Genomic DNA, 23,058 nt, shown 5'->3' on the forward strand with positions numbered 1-23,058 from the left:
GCTCCAAAACCTTCCCCCTTCTCAGTGGGAATGAGAGGAGGAAAAGGAGGATGGGAAGGAAAGCAGGCCTTAAAGAAAATCCCTGAAGGGTCTGGGGTGAAAGACTCCAGTGGACCCACACCCCGCCCCCGCCGGCCCCCAGATGTCCTGGCCACTTCCGTGTTTAAAGCTCTCATAATATTCAGGAATGAAAAAAACTGCCAAGAATGCAGAGATGGAATTTTAAAATGCACCCCAGGCCTGTTTCAATTTGCAGGGTGAGCATCTCCAATCCTGTTGCTGATCTCTGTGGCTGCCCCTAGGACTTCCTTAGGCCTCAATGAAAGTGGAACAAAAGGGCACGCCTACTAGCCCCTGCCTCCCTCCCCTCTGCCCCACCAGGATCGGTCTGCTTAAGAGCATGCTTGGGGTGCCTTTGCTTCTTGGAGGGCGTCAAAACTCACTCCCTCTTTAGCTGGGCTTTCTCAGGATCGTGATCCTCAAGATTTTGAGTGCATAAGCCTCACCTAGGGAGCTTGACAAAACATTAGTCTTAGTTCCGCCTGTAGCACTTTAAATTTGGTAGACTTGAGGTGGAACCCCAGAGTCTGCATTTTGAGATGCCCTCCACTCCCCCTCCACCCCGCTCATGCTGGGATGTCAGTTAGAGGCAGACCACACTTTGAGGCGCCGTGGGGAGGCTGGCCAGGGAGGGGAGGTTTGTACCCACAAGCCCTGGGTCTCACCCTCCCAGCCTTGGGGCTGACCACCCAGAGTGAGGTGGGACTCACTCCGGGATTCCTGGCCGCCTGTGCTCCTCACTAGGGCAGGGCTGGGACCTAAGGCTGGTTGATTTTCACAAAGAGGCCTCAGACATCTGTTCCCCACCAAGTCCTCAGGCAGACAAAGAGGTGATAACAGCTAATCGAAACTTAACACTTTGTAGGTGCCTTTTTTGTGTTGAAACAAAAAAAGAACAAAGAAACCCCACAAAAACCCCCTCAAAAGATCAAAAAATTTAAAAAAGTGGAATGGGTGGAAAATCCAAGGTTATTAGAGCCGCCTGGGACTTCATTCTGGGCAAAAGCCCTGAAGGTAAATCTAGCTCTGGTTCCCCAGATACAGATTCCTGACCCTGTCCCAATCCTCTAGCCCAGTTCCCGCCTCTCCCCCCCCCCCCCCCCACATTCTCCCAACCCCACCTGGAGCTATGCTGGCATTTTCTTCACTTCGGTATTCTCATGGTAGCCCACACATGGTGTAAGGTTGAACAAAGACATTTATTTGCAAAACCAATTCCCAATGGAGGAGGGGTTGTATCCACAGAAAGTAAACTGGTGATCATTCAGAGACCACATGCATACATCAGTGAAACCAAGGGCCAAACCAGAAAACAGTGTGCTGCTGTGGACACCTGGGAGCTACCAATCTCGCCAACAGAAAAGCAAAATGTCCTTTCCGCTCCAGAACACGGATGTACCAAGATGTCCTGTGAGAAGGCAATTTGGTCTGACATCCACGATGAAGTGATCAGGGAACAACTGAGGGAGACTTTTTTTCTATTCTGTGTGTCTTGTTTGCTTCCCACAGATACCCGGCTAAAAGCTTAAGTGGTCCTCCGCCCTCCAGAGAGAGGGGCAGTGTCAAAGCCCCGGGCCTCCTCACATGCCCATCCTTATGCTCTGAATGATCTGAAAGATAGCTGAAAGAGGAAAACAAGACAGACAGCTCAGGTACCAGGCAGCACGCAGCCGGAAACCCCAGCCCATGGTGAGCCCCGCTCCTGCCGACCCCTGGGCCCTGGACGTGGGAGCATACAGCTGATTAGATATTTCCTAACAAGGAGTTAAGTTAACAAGAGGTCAGTGAACTTCTTTAAAAAGGAAGCCTGGCTGGGTTGGCTGATGGATGCCTCGGGGATTTAGGGATAACTCCTGCTAATTCCATCAGGAGCGAAGGCCAGAATTCCCTCAGGCATGTAGGGCTATGGCCCCCCCCCTTCCCCAGAAGGGTTTGGTGGCCGCTGGGGAGAGGGGGACAGGGCTCTTTCCATACGGGCACTGCACTCATTTCACCATTTTATAGGTCAGTGAGGCTGCCTTTTCAAAACAGCGGCGACCTGGAAAACAAGCAGCCCCTGAGCTGGAAACGCGGGCCAGGTGCTGGGAGCAGATGTGCCAAGCGTGGGGGCGGGGGGTGGAGGGCTGGCTGCCTGGAGCCCTCAGTGCAAGATCTCGGGGCTGCCTGCACATGTTCTGTAGGACAGCGAGCTCCCATCCTAGCCACACTGGTTTTATCCTGCGGGGGGGGGGGGGGGGGGGGGGGAGCCTGAAAGCCCGCAGAGGATTCCAGGCGCCCTCGCCTGTTTTGCTAAGAGCTGCTTCCTCAGCTCCCCCGGCCTGGTGCTAGCTCTCGCTGTCACATGCGTCCCAGGAAAGTCAGGCCCAGCTTCTGTTCTACACCCTCTCCAGCCAGCAATGTTGGTCAGTCTTGAGGAGGCCAACGGGAATGAAGGACACGGCAGCTACCCTGTGTGGCAGGATTTTTTTTTTTCCTGACACGAAGCTGGGTATCCTTTCCCTGAGTCCTGTCTAAACACAGAATACACAGGAATGCAGCTGAGAGGCCGCAGGAAAACAGGCTCTCTGGAGTCCTCAGGAAACGAGCTGTTGGCATTTCATCATCTAACATTAGTGAGCAGCACTGTGGGCCAAATACTGTGCTTCAGGTGTACAAAGACTAAGCACACAGGGCCTTGGGCAATCTTTCTTGGATAGCTAGACTTGAAGGAGAGATAAAGCATGAATGCATTTTTTTTTTCCTGAAAAACAAAAAACAAAAACCCCAAATCCTGCACACATCATCACTATTCTCCTAAATTGGATTGTCCCCAAACATGACACAATGGTAATTTTTCATAAATGCTTGGTGTGACCCTAATGAAAAAGAGTCATTGATCTGACTTCACTGGAGCAGTGCCGTGGAGTCTGTGCGTGGCGTTCCCGGGCTGTACGCTGGGCTCTCATTTCTGCTTCTGTCTTCTTTGTTTCACTATGACCATCTCTGCTCACCTTTCTGGTGTCACAATACCAACCTGCAATGGGCCCTCTTCCATTATGATGTTGCTACAGACCCAGTGGAACACGGAGGCTGTTAGAATTACGTGGAAAATTAAAGCGAGCCCGCTCTGGGCGAAGGTCGGAAGGGCTCTTCTCCAGATACAGCGAAGAAGGGATTTCGATATTTAGTTCTGGTTGTGCTCAGAGGTCTGCTTGGCTGCTTCTGGGTTTGGGGATGCGTCTTGATGGGAGAAGTTGCTACCTGGGTGGAAAAGTACCTTACGGACATGGCGGGCAGGTCTGTCCTCCCCTCCCAAGGCTGACAGGGAATAAAAATTAAATAAATTTAATTTAAAAAACATTAAGTAAATTCTTCCATCTTCCAGCCCAACAGAGTGCTGGGAGGCGGCTGTAATATTCAACAACGTTAGGGAAAAACTGTTTACATCTACCACGCCTCATGTTTTGTTCCTGGGATCAGGGAAACATCCCGAATATTGACAGACAAGGGTGCAGTGAAATGTTAGGCTCAGATGGCACCAGGTCTTCACTGGAGGGCCGTGTGACAGACTGGACGAATAATTTAACCATTTGGCGTTTGTTTCCTCTTGTGTAAAACGAGGACCGTGATGCTTGCTGTGCTGTTCTAGGGATTAGAGGACACGACACAGACGAAGGCTCTGCGTGCATCGAGGACTCGGTGCACAGGGCTCGTTGCTAATACTCCCATTCCTACAGGAATGACTGCTTCTTCTCCACGGATGAGCAGGAAGCCGGGAGCTCAAGTGCCCAGGACTGCCTACGGCTCGCTAGAGGTGTGTGCTTTGCGAAATTCCTGAATAGTTCTGAGCCCTGATTCCTCTATTTGTACACCTGTAGGTAATACGGATCTCAAAGCATTACAAGGAATAAATATCATGACCTAAGCAAAAGAATCTGCCCATCCTATAATGCTTGAAAATGTTATTTCTCCCTGAATTTTATCCTTAGACGAGAAATGGAGGTCGACAAATAGGAAACAGCCTGTGCTTTAAGTCCATCATGCCCCATTCAGTTAATTCATGACTTCAAAAGTGCTGGGTAATGATAAAACCACCCAGTTCTGTTTAAGGACCGGCTGCAAATGTTTCTAAAGACTCTCAGACAAAAATCTTCTAGTTTCAGAGTCTCCACACTTGTATTAAAACTTACCAGTGACTGAATCTGCTTTAAGAACTTATTAAAGATCACTCCTGACCCTACTGAATCCATCCATTAACATGTGAGAATCTGACGGTCCTTCATAGGGTTACAGGTGACTCTGAAATTGAACACGCTTGGAGAAATGACGTTGAATAAAGTTTATCTTACGCTCGCCATTTGCCTCCACCTCTAAGATAATGGAGAGATGGCTGTGTTTATTATTCCTTTTTCAGTTGTAATAATGTCTTTAAGAAGCCTTCGGCATTCTATACCAATTACGGTAATTGTAGTTGTCTGTGGCTGCCAGTAATGACCCGCAGAGCAGCCCAGGGCTTCCAAGTGCTGACTTTGCGAGGCAGTGAACAGGAAGGGAGCCAGCAGTGGGTTCAAAGTGGGAAAGGAAGTGGGGAGTCTGGACCCTGACAAGTTAATAACTTAACAGTGGGTGAACAAAGCTGAGAAAACAGCTGAGCAGGCTGTAGCAAAGGGGCTGTGGGTAAGCCAGACAGCAGGGAGGAGAGATGCCAAGAAAAGGAGGGACGGCAGGCATTCCAGGTCAGGGCATCTGGCCTTGGGCAGGTCGCTGAGGTTCAGAAAAATCCAGGCTGGAGCAGGAGCTGCAGAATCCCGGAGCCTCTGCCCTCTGCATCCTGTTTAGCTTCCTGATCGTCAGTAAACTCAGATAGTCCCATCTCTTATTTTATTTAACCAGCCCCCTCGCAATGAAATACTTAGGCTTTCGAATGCAAGCATCATTGACGCCCAATGGTCACACAAACCAGAACAATCCTCCTGACTCCACATCTGCCAACAACAGGTGCCCTCTTTTCCACTCTACCACCTTTTCGAGAAAGCTGTTTACACTCACTCCCTTTCCTGACGTTCAACCCCCACCTCAAGGCACGTCAGTGTAGCTTCTGCTCTCTTCAGTCCACTGAAATATTTCTTACTAAAGCCACAAATCTCCCTCCACCTCACTTAATCCAAAGGGCATTTCCCACCTGCTTCTTGTCTTCCTTCCCTAGTCGCCATTGTGGACCACTCCCTCCTTCACCTCTCTCTTCCCTTGGCCTCCGTGACCCTATATTCTCCTGGCTTCTAGTGTTCTTCCTTCTCTTTGGCTCTTCACATGCCATGGGTTCCGTAAGGGTCATTCTAACTCCACCTGACCAGTAAACGAGAATAATGATGTTCCTCAATGAGCATTCTGGCTTTCTTCTGTTCGTTAACATTCTTTCTCCCTGGGCGACCTCACCCTAGCCCACAATTTTAGTTGGCTCTTAGCTTTGGATGACTCATCTGTGGACTGTACTGCCAGCTCTGACTTCTCAGAGCTCCAGACCCACACCTCCCACTATCTAATTGAGATCTACACATAGGTGGCTCAAAGACATTCAAACGCAACAGAACCTTCTCATGCTCACCTCCCACCAGCAGACTTGACATCGCTATCTTCCATCTTATATGTAAACCCAAAATTCCATACTCCTCCTTAACACCCCAGCTGATCACCAAAGATCCAGGGACTTGACCTAAGTATCTTGCAATTATGCCCCTTTCTCTCCTTGCCTCTGGAAACTGCCCTAGTGCAAGTTACTGCCATCTTCCCCCAGACCCCTGCAATGCCCTCTAACTGGCCTACTCTTGCTCCTCTTCAATCCTTGCTCCATACTGTAGCTAGTATTATTCTTTAAATGAAAACAAATATGATTGTGTCATCCCTGTGTTTAAAGTACATCAAAGCTTCCTACTGTCCAATCCTTGATGAGGCTTCCATGACCTGCGTATCCCGGCCTTATCAACCTGCTTGGGCACAACTTGTATTACTCTTCTTTCTCGGGGTAATCCCTCATGTTTTCAAAAGCCCTCTGCTCTCACCACAAGGCCTCTGCAAATGCCATTTTTTTTCTGTCTTTAAGATTTCTCCCGCCCTGTCCTATGGCCTGGTTTTCCCTTCTAATCCAAAAGTTATTTCTGCAGGGAAGCCTTCTTTGACCATCAGAAGCATGAATTCTCAAACCCACGTCGTGTGTACAATAGTCTCCTGAGGACGCATGAAAACAGAAGCTGGACCCCCCCCCCCCCCCCCCCCCTTTCTAATCCAATGGGTCCAGAGTGGGAAATGAGAATGTGTATTTCTAGCCAGGTCAGTCACAGGTGATGCTGAGGCTATTGGTCCAGGGACCACACCTGGAGAACCGTTTGCTCAGAGGATGCCTCTTGCGTTAGATGCTTTCCCAGTCTTACATGCCTCTCCTTCAAACACTGTTACGGCTGAAATTTCATATATTTCAGCATGACCACTTGATGAACTCATATTGCTTTCCCACGAGGCTGTAAGCTCCAGGAAAGCAGGGACCTTGATTTTTTTTTTTTAAAGCTGTAGTTATTTATTTAAGAGAAAGAGAATGTGAGTGAGGGAGGTAGGTGCAGAGGGAAGAGAATATCTAAGCAGACTCCTGCTGAGTGTGGAGCCCTACATGGGGCTCAATACCATGATCCTGAGATCATGACCTGAGCCAAAACCAAGAGCTGGATGCTTAACCAACTCAGTCAACCAGGCACCCTGGGACCTTGGATGATTTTGCTCCTGACTATACCTCTGGGCCTAGCTCAGCTCCAGGCACATAGTAGTTCCTCAGTAAATACTTATTGGAGGAACAAAAGGTGAACAATTGCAAAGAGCATGGAGGAACACATGTATTAAAAATCCCCGGGGTGCCTGGGTGGCTCAGTCATTAAGCGTTCTGTCTATGGCTCAGGTCATGATCCCAGGGTCCTGGGATCGAGGCCCACATAGTGCTCCTTGCTTCATGGTAAGCCTGTTCTCCCTCTCCCACTCTCCCTGCTTGTGTTTCCTCTCTGGTTGTGTCTCTCTGTCAAATAAATAAAATCTTAAAAAAAAAATCCTCAAACAATTATTTTGTGGACCAAGAGTCAACAGCAAATGACCACTTTTAAATTCCAATGTTGCAAGAGCTTAGTCTTTGGAAGGGAAAGAAAGTCATGAAAGACAATAAACTCCTTAAGTCCTGGGACTATGTCATCCCAACCCTCTCTTACCCTGGGGACTGACCTATCCCAATAATTGGGAGTGCCAGAAGGACATGGGGATGACAGGAAGGGATCCCCCAGGAAACCATTAGACAACTAGACAAGAGGAGACTGCCAGAAAGCTGCCTTCCCGACAAGTGGAAACTTCAGAAGGCCACTTTTATTGAAAATAAGGTTGAGGAGAAGCGAGATAAAAAGAGTTACTGAGGAGAGAGATTGAGATGGCCCAGAGGAATATCATTTAGGAGGGTAAGACAACTCTAGAAATGACTTAATTCTGATTATTTTTCATTTAAAAATAATAATAAAAAAGAGCTGGTAAGAAAAAGGACAGGTTCTGTGAGAGACAAGAAGGAAGGTCAAGAAATAAGATATTGCAAAGGTGGATCATTAAGCTCTCAGGAAGGTTCAGTACAAAGAGAGTCAAAGGTAGGATACTATTCCCGATCCCTTTCCCAGTAGCTTCTCCAGAGATGGAGAAGAGGGAAGAGAGAGAAGTGCCTGGGATACACGAGGGCAGAAAGGCACTATGGGAAGAAGGCATATTATTAGCAAAGAATGGGATGCCCTCTATCTCCAATAAAATGGCAGACAGCAGAAATGCTCTTCTGAGCGGCAGACCATACACAGACCCAAATGCTAGGGCAGACCATACACAGACCCAAAAACATAGGGCAGACGGTGGCACAGAACGAGGGAGTTCGCAGCTCACCTCGTGGGAGCCAGAGGCAGATGAGACATCTTTTCCAGAGTGTCCATCTCAGGTCCCGAGGCAAGAGTTCCTGAGCAGAGGAATGTCCTCAGTCCTTCTCCAGTGGTGAAACAGAAGGGCTCCTCCAGGCCTGCTCAGTCCCTCAAGCCTTCTGCTGGCCAGTCAGCCTCAGAGGATGTGACAACCATTTTGGGTGTCACAGTTTCGAGATCGTTCTGGAGGTTTCCAGGAAAGGCTGGTGTTTACTGGTCAACCTGAAGACATGGTGAATTCAAGTCTGTCCTGGAGCAAGGTCCAGAAAAGAGTAAGGTGATCGGGTGACCGGTGGCCTAGTCAGCAAGCAGCCCATGGCTGGGTCAAGGTTTTATCCATTTGGGAGCAGACCTAGGATGGCCGTGCACCTGGAACCTCTGGCAGGGAGAGTAGGACATGTTTTAACAGGAGTTGTTTTCAATATGCAGTTGTAGACTAGAGGTCTAAGGTTGGTGAAAAACTTCCACTTGGTAGTACTTAGGGAGAAGTGGTGAGAGAGAAGGCAGGCAGGGTTAATAGGAAGTGGATGGGTTTAGAGTTCAGGTTTGGGTAACAGCTCCCTCATGCTTTAGCTGTGGGATGTGGGCTGATTTCCTCCAATAAGCCTCAGTTTCATGATCTGGAAAAATGAGCACCATAGCCTTTTTGTAAGGATTATGAGACGAGAAGAAAAAGGTACATGTAAGGCCTTGTGTTGTAGTAAGTACTCAGGAAATGGTAGCCAAAACAGCTGTACAAAGAGGTCCTTCTCACTCTTATCCGCTAGTTTATAAAGAATTCTTTCTAGAAATAGAGAAGAGGTTCCAGCTATCCCAGCAGAAGTGACACCACCGACCTCTGACTGACAAACTGTCCCTCACCTGTCCAGGGGGAGCTGGGTCTGCCACAGCTTCCTCAGAACCTCAGAGCTATCTATCCTCATGCGAGTTTTCTTAACATAACCCAATAAAGTCACTAGAAAGATAAATGCTTTCTTTCTCTGTAAGCTTTCAGAATCTTGGTCAGAACCTTGCTTGGGAGGCCGAGAGGTGGGGAGACAGTGTGACCAAGGGTCATTGACATAATGACAATAGCAACAAGCTCCTAAGGTCCTAGGAATGAGAGACCGACCATCCACACATCTTTTAAGAATGGGAGAAACAAGGGTTAGCATGGGCAGAAGTTGGGCAAGGCCACACGGCTAGTAGGTGGCAGAGCCAGGTTAATCTGGGGAGCCTGGCCCCGGAGCCCGCACACACATAGCTTGGCCCTTTCCCTCCTCCACACCGTTCTTAACAAAAGCCGCCCATTCTAGGGAGGGTGGGGGTGCTGGGTCTTCCAGAAACAGAGGAGCCTTATGTCAAGGGAGACAGTTGGACCACCTGGAACATGAAGCTTGGGGAACAGGAGTGGTTCAGGCCCAGCTACGAACATCTCAGGGAAGCACTTCTTCACATCTGTTCTGAGGAGGCTGCCCTGAAAAATGAGCCTGGTCTGTGACACGCTCTCACCTCCTCCTCCCCTGAGCCCCCAGCACGCAGAGTCCCTGGAGGATTCAGGAGAGTGTAGTCTGTTAAGTGACAGACAAAGGGAATGTTGCTGCCCACACACAGTGCGGCAACTCACAGTTCACGTGCCTGATCAACCTAGCAGGCCCTCTCCTGAGAGGCATTAGCTCTGTCTTGAAAGACCAGCTCTGGGCCAGAGCAGTTTCCTTGCTGATATGCAAAGAGGGTCCAGATATCTATTCCCTTCCTGGCATGGAAAAATCAGAATATCCAGCAACACAAGAGGTACCCCGTACACACACACACACACACACACACACTCCCTCACAAATGCGCACACGCACACACACACACACAGGTCCCACTTCGACCAGAACAGCTACTCTTTCATTTATTTCCCTCTAACATTTGAACAGAATTCAGCTGCTCTTTTTTTTTTTTTAAAGGCTAAAAACCACTAGTCTAAATGTTTTCCTCTTCAAATACGCTTAATTTTTTCTGATTATAAAAGTAATACATGCTCATTGACAAAACTGGAAAACAGAGAAAAGTCCGAAGGAAATAGCAGGCATTGGTTAGTCTTATTCCCCGAGAGGTTTCCCTTTGATGGGGGATATAAGCTCATCACTTTCGAGAATACCCATGCTTCTGTAGCCATTAAAATTCTCATAATCTCTAATTAGGAAATGAATATCAGGCTTGGCCAGAGCGAGAGGAATAAAATTGAAATTAGGAATATGTGAGGGAGAAATAGTCTGAGGGAGGAACCGGGACATGGCTGGTACATAAGAGTTTCTCCTTGGGAGTCAAGGGATCATGGGAATGAGATGACGCCTCCAAGAATCCACCGGAAACCTCAGTGAGGGGAAAGGATGCGGAAGGGTATGGCCATGTTGCAACAAGTGCTGCCTCAGACTGCTGTTGTCAATGTCCAGTTTCACACCAGGGCTCGGAAAAGGTAAATAATGCCTCAGGATCACAAGATACGTGTATATGCTGACTCACCAATCAAATTGTCTGAACAGCCAACAAGTTAAGGAAAAGACCTAATTTCATCGAATCCAGGAGGCTTCTAGTCAAAGAGGAAAGCTGAAAATGCCAAAGATGGTTGGGTTATCCTGCCAACACCGTGGCCCGAACGTTAGCAAAAGCCTTGGCCAGGAATGGCAAAGATGAACACTGGACTCTGCTGTCACCTCCTGGTTTAGGGCGAACGTGATTGGTCATCTGCAGCATACTTTCCCCAGAGCTCGACTATGGCCTCCCAAGCCTTCCCCATCAGGCTCTTGAAGTTGCTAAGGACAAAGGGGAGAGGAAAACCCCAGAGGCCTGGGTTGGGGGCCGCAGGCAGAGGTGACTAGCTTCACTAGTGCTCTGGGACAGTACGTCAGGACCGCAAGTGTCTCCCAGAGATAGCTGTTGGCCTATCTGGGTGACAACATCTCTGCCGCCTCAGACAGACATTCTGGGTCACGCTTGTCTCTGAGTCTCCAGATAACAACAAGCACTCCTCAGAAGCTATCACACGGTTCTCAAGGAGGCAGGTTTGCCACTGGGGACCAGGACAGTCAGGATGAGCTGTTTATCTGGAAAGAGCCCCACTGCCTGTAGAAATGGAAGATATTGTTTTTATAAACCAGGGAGAGAAAAACACAGCTAAGTCTCCAAGCGAGGGAGGGGCCTGAATCCTCTGGGCTTCAGTGTGCATCTGGGGTCCTTGGAAACCAAGGAAAGACAAATCCTACCAGTTAAAAAGGCCCAAGCCAAACCAAGTCCCAGGCCAAGACTTAAACGAGAAAAATTTCTGGCTTATTCAGATTCACCCTCAGAGGAGACTCAGAACAGGTATTCAGCTGAGAAACAGGTTTTAGATTTCTGACAGAATGTATATAATACGAATAACAATAGTTACCAAATTAAACAGAACAAAGGACAGCATGGCCTGAGGTGTCCAACGTGGAGAATACTGTATCTCAAAAGAACACACTGTTCCCAAAACTTTTGTGTCTCACAAAGAAAACTCCTAGAGCCAAACAGTGGTGCATTCAGGTTGGGTTAAGGAAATGCAACTTACATTTTATTTCTGATACGCAACTTAAAGTACAACCCCCTATTCATTGATTTCTGCATGTGGGGGGCTTCCCTTTTCCGTCCCTCTTCCTGTGTGGGCAGGTCTGAAAGATTCTGATGCTTTATTATCAGAAGAGAGTCTCATGAACCCGGGGGGGTTATCACTTAAATTGCTCACACTCATCCTTGGAGTGGAGAGGGAGGGCCTGTTGCTTTGTGAAAGATCAAGACCAATGCGAGGGGCTGAGCCTGGACGGAGCAAAGGCAAATGGAAGCCAAATGCCACCCCCTCCATCCCCCTGGTGGCATAACCATTCTCCATGATGGCTTCCGTGAGGGCACTGATGGAAGCTGTAGGATTCAAGCTTGCTATGGGTGAAGGGCTACTAGTTTCCCTCTCTGATCACAAAGGAAATCGATAGGGACAGTAAATCATGTGTCCAAGGTTGTCCAGCTGATAGCGAATCTCGGCTTTGAACCTACATCTGGCACATTCCAGAACTATCCCCCCTCTCCAAGGCCTCTTAACCTCTTAGCCTGTTACAGCCAATTGGTCAGGTTTCAAAGAAGTGTCTTGCCCAAGAGTCCTTTTGCAATCATGGAAAGTGGAAATCTACCTACTCTGAAGGGGTGTATTTAGAGAGCTTCCTCCAACTCAGGTCCACGGGACAAGGTATTAGGGTTTCCAACCCCGGGCCTGAGCTCAGGGCAGCCCCAGGAGGTCTGGCGCTCTTATCTGGTTTCCTAGTGAGGGGGTGGGCGTTCGCCGGCTGCATGTTCGTGCCAGGGGTCTCTGGGCGTCTGCACTCTGTACCCTCCCCACTTTACTGATTCTTCTCCCCCACTTCCTTTTCCTTATCTTGCTCTTATCAGCATGGCAGGCACGAAAGGCATGTGTGGAGAATGAGGAAGGCCACAGCAAAGAAGCAAGGGGTCAGGACTCCCCATAGTTAAGGGGCCCAGTAACCTCCTGGAGGTTTGGGAACTTGTTTTTCCACATAAAATGGAGTAAGGGTGGCCAATAAGAGACCATATACTTCAATGCCAACATTTTCCCAGTCTGGATCCTTTCCCACAATCTAGCTAAGAAAGCAGAGAAGATGTACGTTCCTGATGATTCGCCTGACCTGAATATTTACCCATCCTAGGTACGCCGACACTATTTCTAAAAAGAGCACTTTGCCCAACCAATCATTAATAGAAAAACGGGTTAACAGAGTGAGGTAATGCGCACGAGTCTTTCAAGAGAATCAGATCCATGATCCACACCTTCATTAATCTTCGAAGATTCCGTAAGTTTCCTGCATAAAAACAGACACACCAGCAACATGGACCAGCAACAGAACCACCAGCCACGCGGATTCAGAGACAACAGTGACCAGGAGCTCCAGTGACCCCATCCCTGAGGCGGCTCAGGACATGAAGCAGAGGAGCTGCCTGGCTGGACTTGGGGCAGAAACCGCCCTCCTTCCCACACTGCAGAGAACATGCCGGCCCTGGAACCCTCGGAGGGAGAAACTCAAGAGGGACGGGAGGTTCTGCAAGATGAACGGAATCGTGACTCGTCCCAGGGAGGTGGCCACAGGGATAGATCGGGAGGAGTTATTGCACTTTTCATGACATGCTTGGCTAGCGAAGGACACGTGCCAAGATAGAAGGAAGGGCATGGTACCAAGGACAAGTTGGGAGGAGTGACACATTTCTGTGAGAACAGTGCCCGGCTTGAGCAAAGGCTTGCAAAAAAAAAAAAAAAAAAAAAAAAAAAAAAAAAAAAGTGGCGGTAGTGGATGAGTCTTAGTTACAATTTGAAAAGAGATGAGGCCCCTGACTTAGGGATCATGGTAGCATGTTAACGGAGCACAGAGAAAGTAAGGTGACCCAACTCCTGACTAGGAGAGCAGGGGTCTGAAAGGGGGCGGGGGCAGGGGGCTGTTGTGTCCTCTCAGTAGCTTGACATCCGCGTCTCCGGCCCTGCAGCCTCCCATCCCAGGCCCCTGCACAAACTCACAGAAAGGATCACAGAGCCAATGTATTTAATCCCTGGAAAAACAAATGAAGGCTGGGAGAACTCCAAAAGATTGTTGTCAGCAGATGTCCCAATTTACCCAAGGGGAAAAAGACACTGTTCCCACTATATAGACCGAGAGCCTGGCAAGACTATAATTAAAATGTAATTTAGAGAAGGTTTTTAAGCCCTTCGAAAAGGATGAGTATTGAGAACCAACGTGGGTTTGAGAAAAACGGACCAAATCACTTTATTGACTGAATCGCCTCCCCCCGCCCCCGACAGGCTAGCTAACCCAGCTGAAGCAGTTAATGTATATCTCGACATCAAAAAAGACAACAGTATTGGCTCTGGATCTGTTTAGTCCCTGAGAACCCCAGCTGTGGGATGACTAGGCTCATGGATCCCTACGACTGGGCTTTGGCCATTCTTGAGCCTGGCAGTACTGTCTCGAGCTATTTTGTCCTTTAGTGCTCACCCCAAACAGCCCTTCCTCTGGGAAACTTTGCCCTCTGCCTGGTGTGATTTAGAAGTCCCCACTGTAGTCTGGCTGTGTGCATTCTCCTGCACTCACAGGTTGGAATCCTAATGTCTAATGGGATGGCCGTAGAAGCTAGGGGAATTAGCGGGTGGCTGGGTCATGAGGGGGGCAGCCTCGTGAATGGGATCAGTGCTGTCATGAAAGACACCCCACAGAGCTCCCTCACCCTCTTGCCATGCGAAGATCCCACAGGAAGATACAAGGAGAAATGACCCTCACTCGGCCATGCGGGCACCCCGGTCTGACTTCCTACCCCCAGGACTGTGAGCATGACGTTCCGCTCTTTACCAGCCACCTAGCCCGCGGTGTTCTGTCACAGCAGTCCACACAGACGGAGACAGTCCCTTATCCATGCCCGCCAAGCACACTGGGCACTCCACTATCACATCACTCAGCCCCCAGGTACAACAAACGGCTTCCTTATCTCCCCCTCACCCCGCTCAGTGCCTGCAGCCTTCCGGAGGCATCTGTGTTCCCAGAGCCCGGCACTGTGCCAGGCCCACAGGAACCCCCACCACATGGTGACGGTTTGCACGAGTTTTGCTGAGAGGCTCAAGGTCAACCTGAAGGGAGTTTTCTCTAACTGCGTTCCGTGGGCTTCGCCATGTCTACACTTTTATCAGTGACTTGGAGGAATAGCATGTTTTCAGAGACCGTAAAGCTGGCCAGGAAAGAGGATTAGATAAAAGGCTCAAGGTTCAAGATTGAGCAACGTACAGGCTGGCCATAAAGCCTGAAAATGGAGATTGCCTTTTTATATAGATTTGCTTCTCTTGATATTTGTGCGGCACGTTTTCTTTGTTCTGTTTTGGTGTGAAAAGCAGAGACGGGATCATTGGAGGTGATGTGTGACAGAGGAATAGGCAGGCAGCTGACGGAAACATGGCATCAATGCACTGAATTCCTTGCAGTTTTCTACACTGCTCTGAACTGCATGTTGCTGATGAAGGTGATACACTGACCATATCATGTAATGTCACTGACCAAATCATACATGGTAAGATCGGCAAGCCGTTTATGGTGTCTGTTCTTCTATATTTCTAGACTTAGTGGCTACTCTGTAGAAAGACAACTGACAACTGACAATAAAATTTTAATAGAAATACTCATGAAGCTTTGTATGAGGTCTCAGAGAAGTCAGCTGGGTATCTACAGTACGGGGTGTATCTGGCTTCATTCACCATCCTCATGTCCACAAGTCCATCCAACCACACTGAGCACGCACTGTGTGCTAGATTCTTACAAGAACGTACAGATTTCCTGGACAAAAAAAAACACTGCCTTCCCTGAGCTTATGTCCCAGTGGCAGAAAATGGATAATAAGTAAGCAAATGAAATAATTTCATATGTTGATGAGGGCCACGAGTGCAATAAAGCAATGTGTGATGGGGATAAAAGACAACTTGGTTTGGGGGGTGGTGTGTGGAGATGCGTTTCTGAGCTTGCAGGACGTTTATGTAAAGAAGAGCCTGGTGGCGCTAGGTGGGTCATTAGCTCGGTGTGAGTCTAGGATGTGCTGTGACCGCTGAAAATGAACCAAAGCTCGGGCCATATTGAGAGAAGCGGAGTGATGGGATCAAGGGCAGTAACAGGCCTCCTGCCTCTGTAGCAGTCACACCATTTCTAGACCCACTTCTGCAGCTGCAAATGCTCTGTATGAGCTCTGTAAGAGTGTCATGGAGTGTATCCAGAAGAGGGGTCCAGAAACCACATCTTATGAGGCAAGGCTAGGAGAAGTAGGGGAGTTCATTTTGCAGACTTTAAACTCATCTTTAAAATAATCTGAAGATTCAAGATGTTCGGAAGACAATGAGGCCATGCCTTGTGGTTTTAGGAGTTCACACCTGAACTATTGAGAAGACGGCACAGTGTAGCTCAAAAGAGGGGGGATACCTCTAACAGAATTAGAGCTATCCAGAAATGGAATAGGCTTTTTGAAGAGGTGAGCCCTCTACCCTCAGAAGTATTCTAGCAGAGGCTGGGTAGCCTCTGTTAAAGATGAGGGATCCCCATGTTGGGTAAGGGATTCCCTTCGAATCACATCACTGGGAATGGAGTTCAGTTTTGTTTCTTTAAGATCTTGGGAACCTCCGAAGGCCTACCTTGTTAGAAGTGACCTCACTTCTCCTCACTTAGCACTATTTTCAAGACCCAACCCCTGGAGAAATTACAAGACTCCCAATAACAGAATTCAGCTAGAAACAATGCATAATCCTTTGTTCAAACCTCTCCTGTGTGTGTGTGTGTGTTTACACATGAGTGTAAGCAAAGTTCTCTGAACTTACCACCTTCCAGTACGAGGGGACTGTATGTTGAGGCACAGGTCAAAGGCTCAGTTCTATTTAGGAGCTCTGTGGCATTTCCTCTTAAGGAGAAAGCCTCTCCCTTTCTCTGGAATCTGGATCTATCTCGGGCAGACAGGTGCTCCTGTTCTAACTGCCCTTTTTAGGCTATGCTTCCACACAAAGGTTTAACTGAACTCTACAGTGTTTATAGCCAACTTAATGGCTCAGTGTAATCATTTTATGATTATGATTTGATAGTATATCAATTCTGTCTCTATTCGTATTTGCTCTGCTAGACTAGAGACCAAATCAAACCCTGCTGAGAGGAAGGCTTCAGTCAGTGATTAACTTGAATCCCAGGCCAATATACTTCTTTGTCTATTTACTTGTGAAGTGTGTTTCTGAAGGACAGAGCAGAACATGGGCTGTGAGGTCAGTGAAAAACCCATACCTGAGCCACAGACAACAAAAACAAACAGTGCCAACAGCCATGGTCCCACGGGGTATTTCTCTTCTTGCGGCCTCTGAAAAGAATGGAAAGGAAGGTTAGGTTCGTTGATTCGGGAAACATTTGTGGGGTATTACTAGACACCACTAAAGGCTGAGACGACTCACATTGAGTGAGACAGATCCAATCTCAATGCCCAGTGGGCAGACACAGATGAAGAAATTCAACTGTAAAGGGTCCAGATAGGTATGAAAAGATTCATCATGACCTTATTTATGCTCTTGTAACTCAGTGAACATGGTGGGTTTAGCTATTCTGGGGACAGATGGGGTAAAAATACACAAAACAATTGAGTGATTCAGGAGCCCCAAATGATGCTACGACAAATCGCTTCCATGTGTGGAAGGCACACTCTACGCCAGGCTCTCTCCCAGGCAGTCTACGACCCCTGTTTCCACCACCCACAACGCGGTACAAGGCAAATTATCATCTCCGATTTGTAGCTGGGAAATGGACCCCTGAAGTTTGGGAACTTGAGCAAGGGTTGGGATTTAGGTCTGCCCCATTAGAGAACCTGGGTGTTTTCCATTAAAGGACTCATCTTTAATTCCCTGCATCTGTGGATTCTAAGTAAGGTCACAGAACAGCCATTTTCTCAGAATCTTCTACGTGCCAAAAAAAGTTGGCAAGTTGGTGCTGTGGAAATCCTTGGAAAGGCAGAAGCCTCCCAGCAATCATGAGTGGATATGCGAAGGAAGCAGCATTTTGTAATAAAGCTCCCGAACCTCAGCGAAGCTTTCTCGTTGGTGAAATCTCCGCATTCCCTGGGGAGCAGAAGGGCACCACCGTGCCCACACGAACCCAGAGCCCTGCATAGCTTCTGCTCCCCTCCAACCAACTGCACAGATGTATTAAAAACCACCATCCACAACCCCTCCCAGTCTATTGGCAGGTAGGGCTTGGTCCTTAAAATCAAATCAGTCAATGGAAAAGCTGTTTTGGGGGAGAAGCATCCAAAAAAAGGTGGTGAATTTCTCAAATAAAAAGGGAGAAGCTGGAGTGAAAAAAATGGAATAATTCACTAATGCTTCCTCACATGGGTGAGCCAGAAACAATCTATCACCAGTAAAAGTTAGAGAACTCATTTTATTACAGATAAGGCGATGGTCCTTTGGTTCCCAGCTTACCCATTCCATTCTGAGAGCCTCCTGTCCTCTACCTCGAGTGGGCTCACTGACCACTTACATATTGCCATGCACTTTTTCTTGTCAGTGTCTAGTGTGTATCCATTTATCCTTGTGATCATACTGTGGGCTCATGAGGGCAGCCACCATGGCTCTTCCCTGTTGCAACACACAGCAACGCCTGGCTCAGGACTTAAACATAGTAGGGGCTCAAGGAGTGTTCATTAAAGAATGAATAAGCATATGAACTTCATTAAATATGATTTCATAGGTCAAGTAGAGTAGAGACAGGGTCTAGGAAGGCTATTGTTGTTTTTTATAAATACTTCCTAACTGGTTATAGGGTTGTCCCTGCAGCTCTCTTACTAGAGAAGTGTAGGTTAAAGTGCTAATGGTCAGTGAGCTCTAAAAGATGAAAACCTCTCAGTGTGTGTCCTTGACAAGCTTGTATCTAGCACCGCTCTTGCAGGAAAGAAACATGCTGCAAGGGAATGGCAGCTGCTCTTGACCACATGAGGACAAAAATCAGTCTTATCCAGCTGCATAACTTTACCCAGAGCTGTTCTGAATCATATTTTGGCCTTTATCACCAGATCAAGGGCATATCAAGTAAATAATCAAGATATTAACTGAAGTTACCCGAACAGACTGTGGCACTTACCCATCCCCACCATCTTCACTAATGCCCTAACAATCTGTCACAGCTGACCAGAAACCACAGCTCTGTTGCTATCATCCCACCGATGCCATATAAAAAGTTCATTTCACTCTAACTCCAGCAAAGCCAACAAGTGAATTCGGGAGCCTGTCAATGAATGACTGGTCTAGCGTGTATACCAAATGGAGTCCATTGTTATTCCTTTGTAGAAAAACACAAATTATCAACATGAAGAGCCTGGAATATACAACACAAAAATCTGTTGGATGACATTTTCCAGTGAATCAATATTATTTGGGGGACTTGCAGAGCTCAAGAATGGCAATATATCCTTTTTCTGAGAGCTTTAAGTTCCTCTTTTTTGGAAGCAGTACCCAGCACAATCCCATTGGGGCAATGCACCTACAGCTCAATCTGTTGCTGGGAAAGGTAAAAAGAGCAGTAGAATCCTGCAAATGACATGGTTCATTTCAAACAGGAGTTTGCAACTTACTGAGGCTTTGGAATGTCAGAGGCTGGCTTTCCCTGTGCTTATACACCAGCAGGGTAACTCTGAATTCTGAAGTTTACATACCCCTTCGTTCATGAAGAAATTGCTACCGTGTAATTACAAAACGATTATTCTATTTCTTTGTTTCTTGGATTTATCTGCTATCTGGGAGAATAATATTCATGCCATAGCTATTAGCTAAGGAAAAACTGAAACATCTACATACAACTGAAGGGATTTATTTCTGAATGATGATTCTGAATTTTCAGTTATAATCTGTTCACATGTTCCCCAATCGCATCCTGAATAGGTTATCCCTTGCAAGTTACATCTTTCAAAGTATAATTGTGTTTGACCTGCAATTAGGAAAATGAGATTTAGGATTTAGAGTATTTCCTTTTGAAAGAAAATTTCAATTTTCTATTTTGATGCTGTTCTGTTTACAATAAAGGCAGCCGAAGAGCCCTTCTAACCACCTGAAGATAAACAGAGATTGTGGCTTGGTTTGGAAAACTTTCATTACACATGTAATAGGGCCGTTTGGACACCCCCACCCCAGATGCCAGGCACATTAGAAGGGCCCACTCCATGGTCTATCAGAACCTATTAAAATTCATTCACATCATAGATTAAAGAAATCTGAATGTAGCTCTGGAAGTTTACTTCAGTGGAAATGGGGGTACGTACATTTTCTAGATATTTAAACATTATCTCCCAATTTTAAATCTTCTTATTTTGAAGAAAGTAACTTTCGCTTTCCCCCAGTTCTCACTTTCCAATGGTCTTACAAAGCTCCACATGGCAGTTGTTGAGTTTACCAAGCCTAATGGATACATTGGCTTTGCAAAATTGCTACTTTTGCAGGCCATACTTGTCAACCTTCAGTTAATAACTTCCTTAATTCTTTGTTTCTTAGTTCATTAAAAAGAACCATGGAACTAGAGATTTTTCAGCACATCAGCTAATCTGTATGGTATCTAGGACAAAGTGATCTCCTAGGGATATAAAACCCTAAGTGGTTTAATATCAATTAAAATTTGTTTTCAAGGTCAATTGGGATAGCAAGATTTATTTATTTATTTATTTATTTTGAGTAAAAACAAATAGGAAAAAGAGATCTAGGTGAAAAGTGTTTTTGATTCAATAGTGTAATTGCATTTTACTGCTCAGTCACACCTAAACAATCTAACACCCAAAGAGAGAATTTCAAGCATAACTTTTAAGTCTCAAGCTGTGTATACAGCTCTAGGCAGAGCTGAGTTTGATTCTAAGGTTTCTCTGCCATGGTACTGCTTGGTTTTGTAGGAATTCTGCTGTGATGATAGCAGTTCCAGCTTTTTGCTCAGTTACAAACTAGCATCATTTCTTTGGCTAAAAGGAATTGCCTCATCAGGTCTGCAAGCTTTTCCAGCCAAACCCCAAGCTTCAGCTGGACTTTGCTTATGTGTCTAGGATAATAGATTCCAGGCGCCTTGGCTCACAGACTTGGAGACCAACACTGCCCAACAACTCATCCCAGACATGCCTCTGAGAATCCAAAATCACGGGCCTGGCATTTTCTCTTGAAGATCTTCTGCTTTGCTAAAAGAAAACCCTGTGTGTAAGGCCCGGATTTTACGTTAGACTCCAGTGATAAAAACCTTTAGTCTATTCTCCAGAGTTCTGGATCATACCATCAGGACCCGCCAGAGCTCACAGGGTGAGATAGAGGTGGTCAGAGGCCTCACTAGGGAAGAGGCGAAGGAGAGAAAGGAGGGTGGAGGGAAACGTGGTTTCCCACTCTGGGCCCTTCCAACTTATACAGCCCCATTACAAAGGGGCTGGAGAGAAAACCTTATCGTGGTGGGAGTCTGTTGAGGGTGGAGGGCAGGGGTCAAAGCCTGGAAGGAGGTGATGATCAGTGGCCTCCATTTACTCATTCATTCACCAAACGTTCTAGCACCTACTTCCGGGCCCCATGTCACGCAGTTGGTTTAACTATTCCTTAAGGATGTGACTTTCCGTTTTTCCCCAGAGACAAAGGCCCCATTTTCTCCTGGGGAGGCTCTTGCGAGCCTCCGTGGTAACCCCAGCAGCCACTCCCCAAGGGGCCCACCACCACCCCGGCCCTCGCCGCGCGCAAGAGCACCGCGAGGTCCTCGCCTCCCAGAGCCCGGCTCTCGGCGCCCACGCTGCGGGACCCTGCGGGAGGGGCGGGCTGGGGCCGGGGAGCGAGGAGTAGGGAGGCCGGGCCCGGTGCCCGCCACCCGCCCGGCCGGCCCCGCCCCGCCCCGCCCCAGCCCGCTCGGCCCCGCTCGGCCCCGCTCTGCCCGGTCGGCGCCGCCCCCGCCTTACCAGGGTTTTGGCTACGTTCCCTCTCTGGGTGATGTTTTTGCTGTGCTTCTCGTTGGCCATCCGGATCCGCTGTTTGGCCACCATGGCTTGGGCGCTAGGAAATGCTCTCGACTCCTACCTGCAAGAATCCCCCCGCGTTAGCCCCCCGACAGGGCCGCGCGCGTCCCGCCCGCTGCGGGCGCTGCAGGTGGCAAGGCGCTGCCCCCGAGCCCCGCGCACCCCGCTCCCCTGCCCCCAACGAGCCGGCTCCAGAGAGAGGCCAGAGCCCGGACGGAAGTAATCTTTCATCTCAGGAAACCCTTTCCTACTTCCTCGCCATCCTTCCGGTCCCCCCTGCTACCTAACCAGCGCGGCCCCGAGGCTGGCGCTGCCGCGCGTCCTCCCCGCACTGGGCGGCCGGAGCGCAGCACGCGGAGCCGCTCGGCCCGGGCCCCTGCTGCCGGGTCGGGAGCCAGCGCCCGAACGCGGCGGGTCCCAGCGTTCCGGCGGTCCCCGGCCTTGTGCGCTCATAGGAGCGGGGGCGCCACTGCTTGGGGGTTCCGGGACCGGGGACCCGCCGAGGCCCGGGGCCCAGACTGGGGTGGCCGCGCTCTAAGCCAGGTCTAGCGGGCTCCTCTGCACCGCTGACCCCTGGCCGAGCGCTGCCCTGGAGGCAGGGGCTGGCGGGCGTTGGCGGGCTGTGGAGTGGGGGTCCTCAAGAGACAAGCAGAACCAGGGCAAGGCTGGGCCCATGCTCTTGGGGGACGGGCCAAAGAAACTCTCCTTCAGGTGCCTGGGGGAGAGCCCTGCTCCAGGGAAGCCCAGTGCCCGAACTTTCTTAAGTATTGCAGAAAGGGCGGGAACTCCGGGAGGATGGGGAGGAATGTGTGTGAAGCTGGAGTTGGGGTAGGTCATCTTGTCCCTGGTAGCTGAGGGCAGGACTGCCAGCCAGACATCTGAGCGAAAGGTGGAGGAAGGTCGCAGCCTGCAGCGCAGCCGGATGTGGCGGTCACTACCTTAAGTTGGGCGGCCTTGATCTGCTTTGGCTCCGCACCTACCTGGGGCAGTTTGAACCTCCTCCAGCCACCCTTGTCCCAAGGGATGGGATGTGAACTGCCCTTTCCTTGCACTAGAGGGGTAAAGACTGGAGTGTATGCATCTCACCGGCTGGTGTCAGGACCCTACAGATCACTTCTTTTAGGGCAGGAGGGAAAGGGGTTCAGTCCCTCACTTTTCCTTGTGCTGCATCACTTGAAGTGAGTTCTTAGGAACTCAGAAGGGCCGAGAAGACAAAGGGAAACATCAGCCTGGGAGATCTGGGGCAGTGGGAATCAGGGGGGAAGACCTGGGGTATTAGACTTCCTCTGGCTCCCACACCCCAGTCCTTCCCTTGCCCACATCTGTAGGGTTCTGTGTGGATAGAATTTCCTGATGTCAGTAGGAATTTAGAGAGGCTCCTTCTTTCTTTTTAAGGGTTCTTTATCAAACTGATTCTCACCCTCCTCCGGTATGCTGTAATTTGAGCTCTAATATAGACAGTGTGGAGGCTGCTTTTGGT

The 23,058-nt window shown here is 48.6% G+C and overlaps 1 protein-coding gene across 3 annotated transcripts; it reads right to left on the bottom strand.

The window, feature by feature from the left end:
* Positions 1-1,240: 1,240 nt before the first annotated feature.
* Positions 1,241-21,970, bottom strand: SERP2 (stress associated endoplasmic reticulum protein family member 2). 3 transcript variants are annotated; one of them, XM_059377851.1, is made up of 4 exons: positions 21,862-21,970; positions 21,522-21,639; positions 16,859-16,931; positions 1,689-3,357 (listed from the first exon to the last, which is right to left on the bottom strand). In XM_059377851.1, the coding sequence occupies exons 2-4, from the start codon at positions 21,603-21,605 to the stop codon at positions 3,224-3,226; spliced, it is 291 nt and encodes a 96-aa protein (XP_059233834.1). In that variant the 5' UTR covers positions 21,606-21,639; positions 21,862-21,970; the 3' UTR covers positions 1,689-3,223. The 3 variants fall into 3 exon arrangements, with proteins under 3 accessions (XP_059233835.1, XP_059233834.1, XP_059233836.1); XM_059377852.1 differs by lacking the exons at positions 1,689-3,357; positions 21,862-21,970 and adding an exon at positions 1,241-1,681 and having other exon boundaries at positions 21,522-21,748; XM_059377853.1 differs by lacking the exons at positions 1,689-3,357; positions 21,862-21,970 and adding an exon at positions 7,990-8,396 and having other exon boundaries at positions 21,522-21,754.
* Positions 21,971-23,058: the final 1,088 nt, after the last annotated feature.

Source organism: Mustela nigripes, chromosome 15 (assembly GCF_022355385.1).
Source record: "Mustela nigripes isolate SB6536 chromosome 15, MUSNIG.SB6536, whole genome shotgun sequence".
NCBI classification, from domain to species: domain Eukaryota; kingdom Metazoa; phylum Chordata; class Mammalia; order Carnivora; family Mustelidae; genus Mustela; species Mustela nigripes.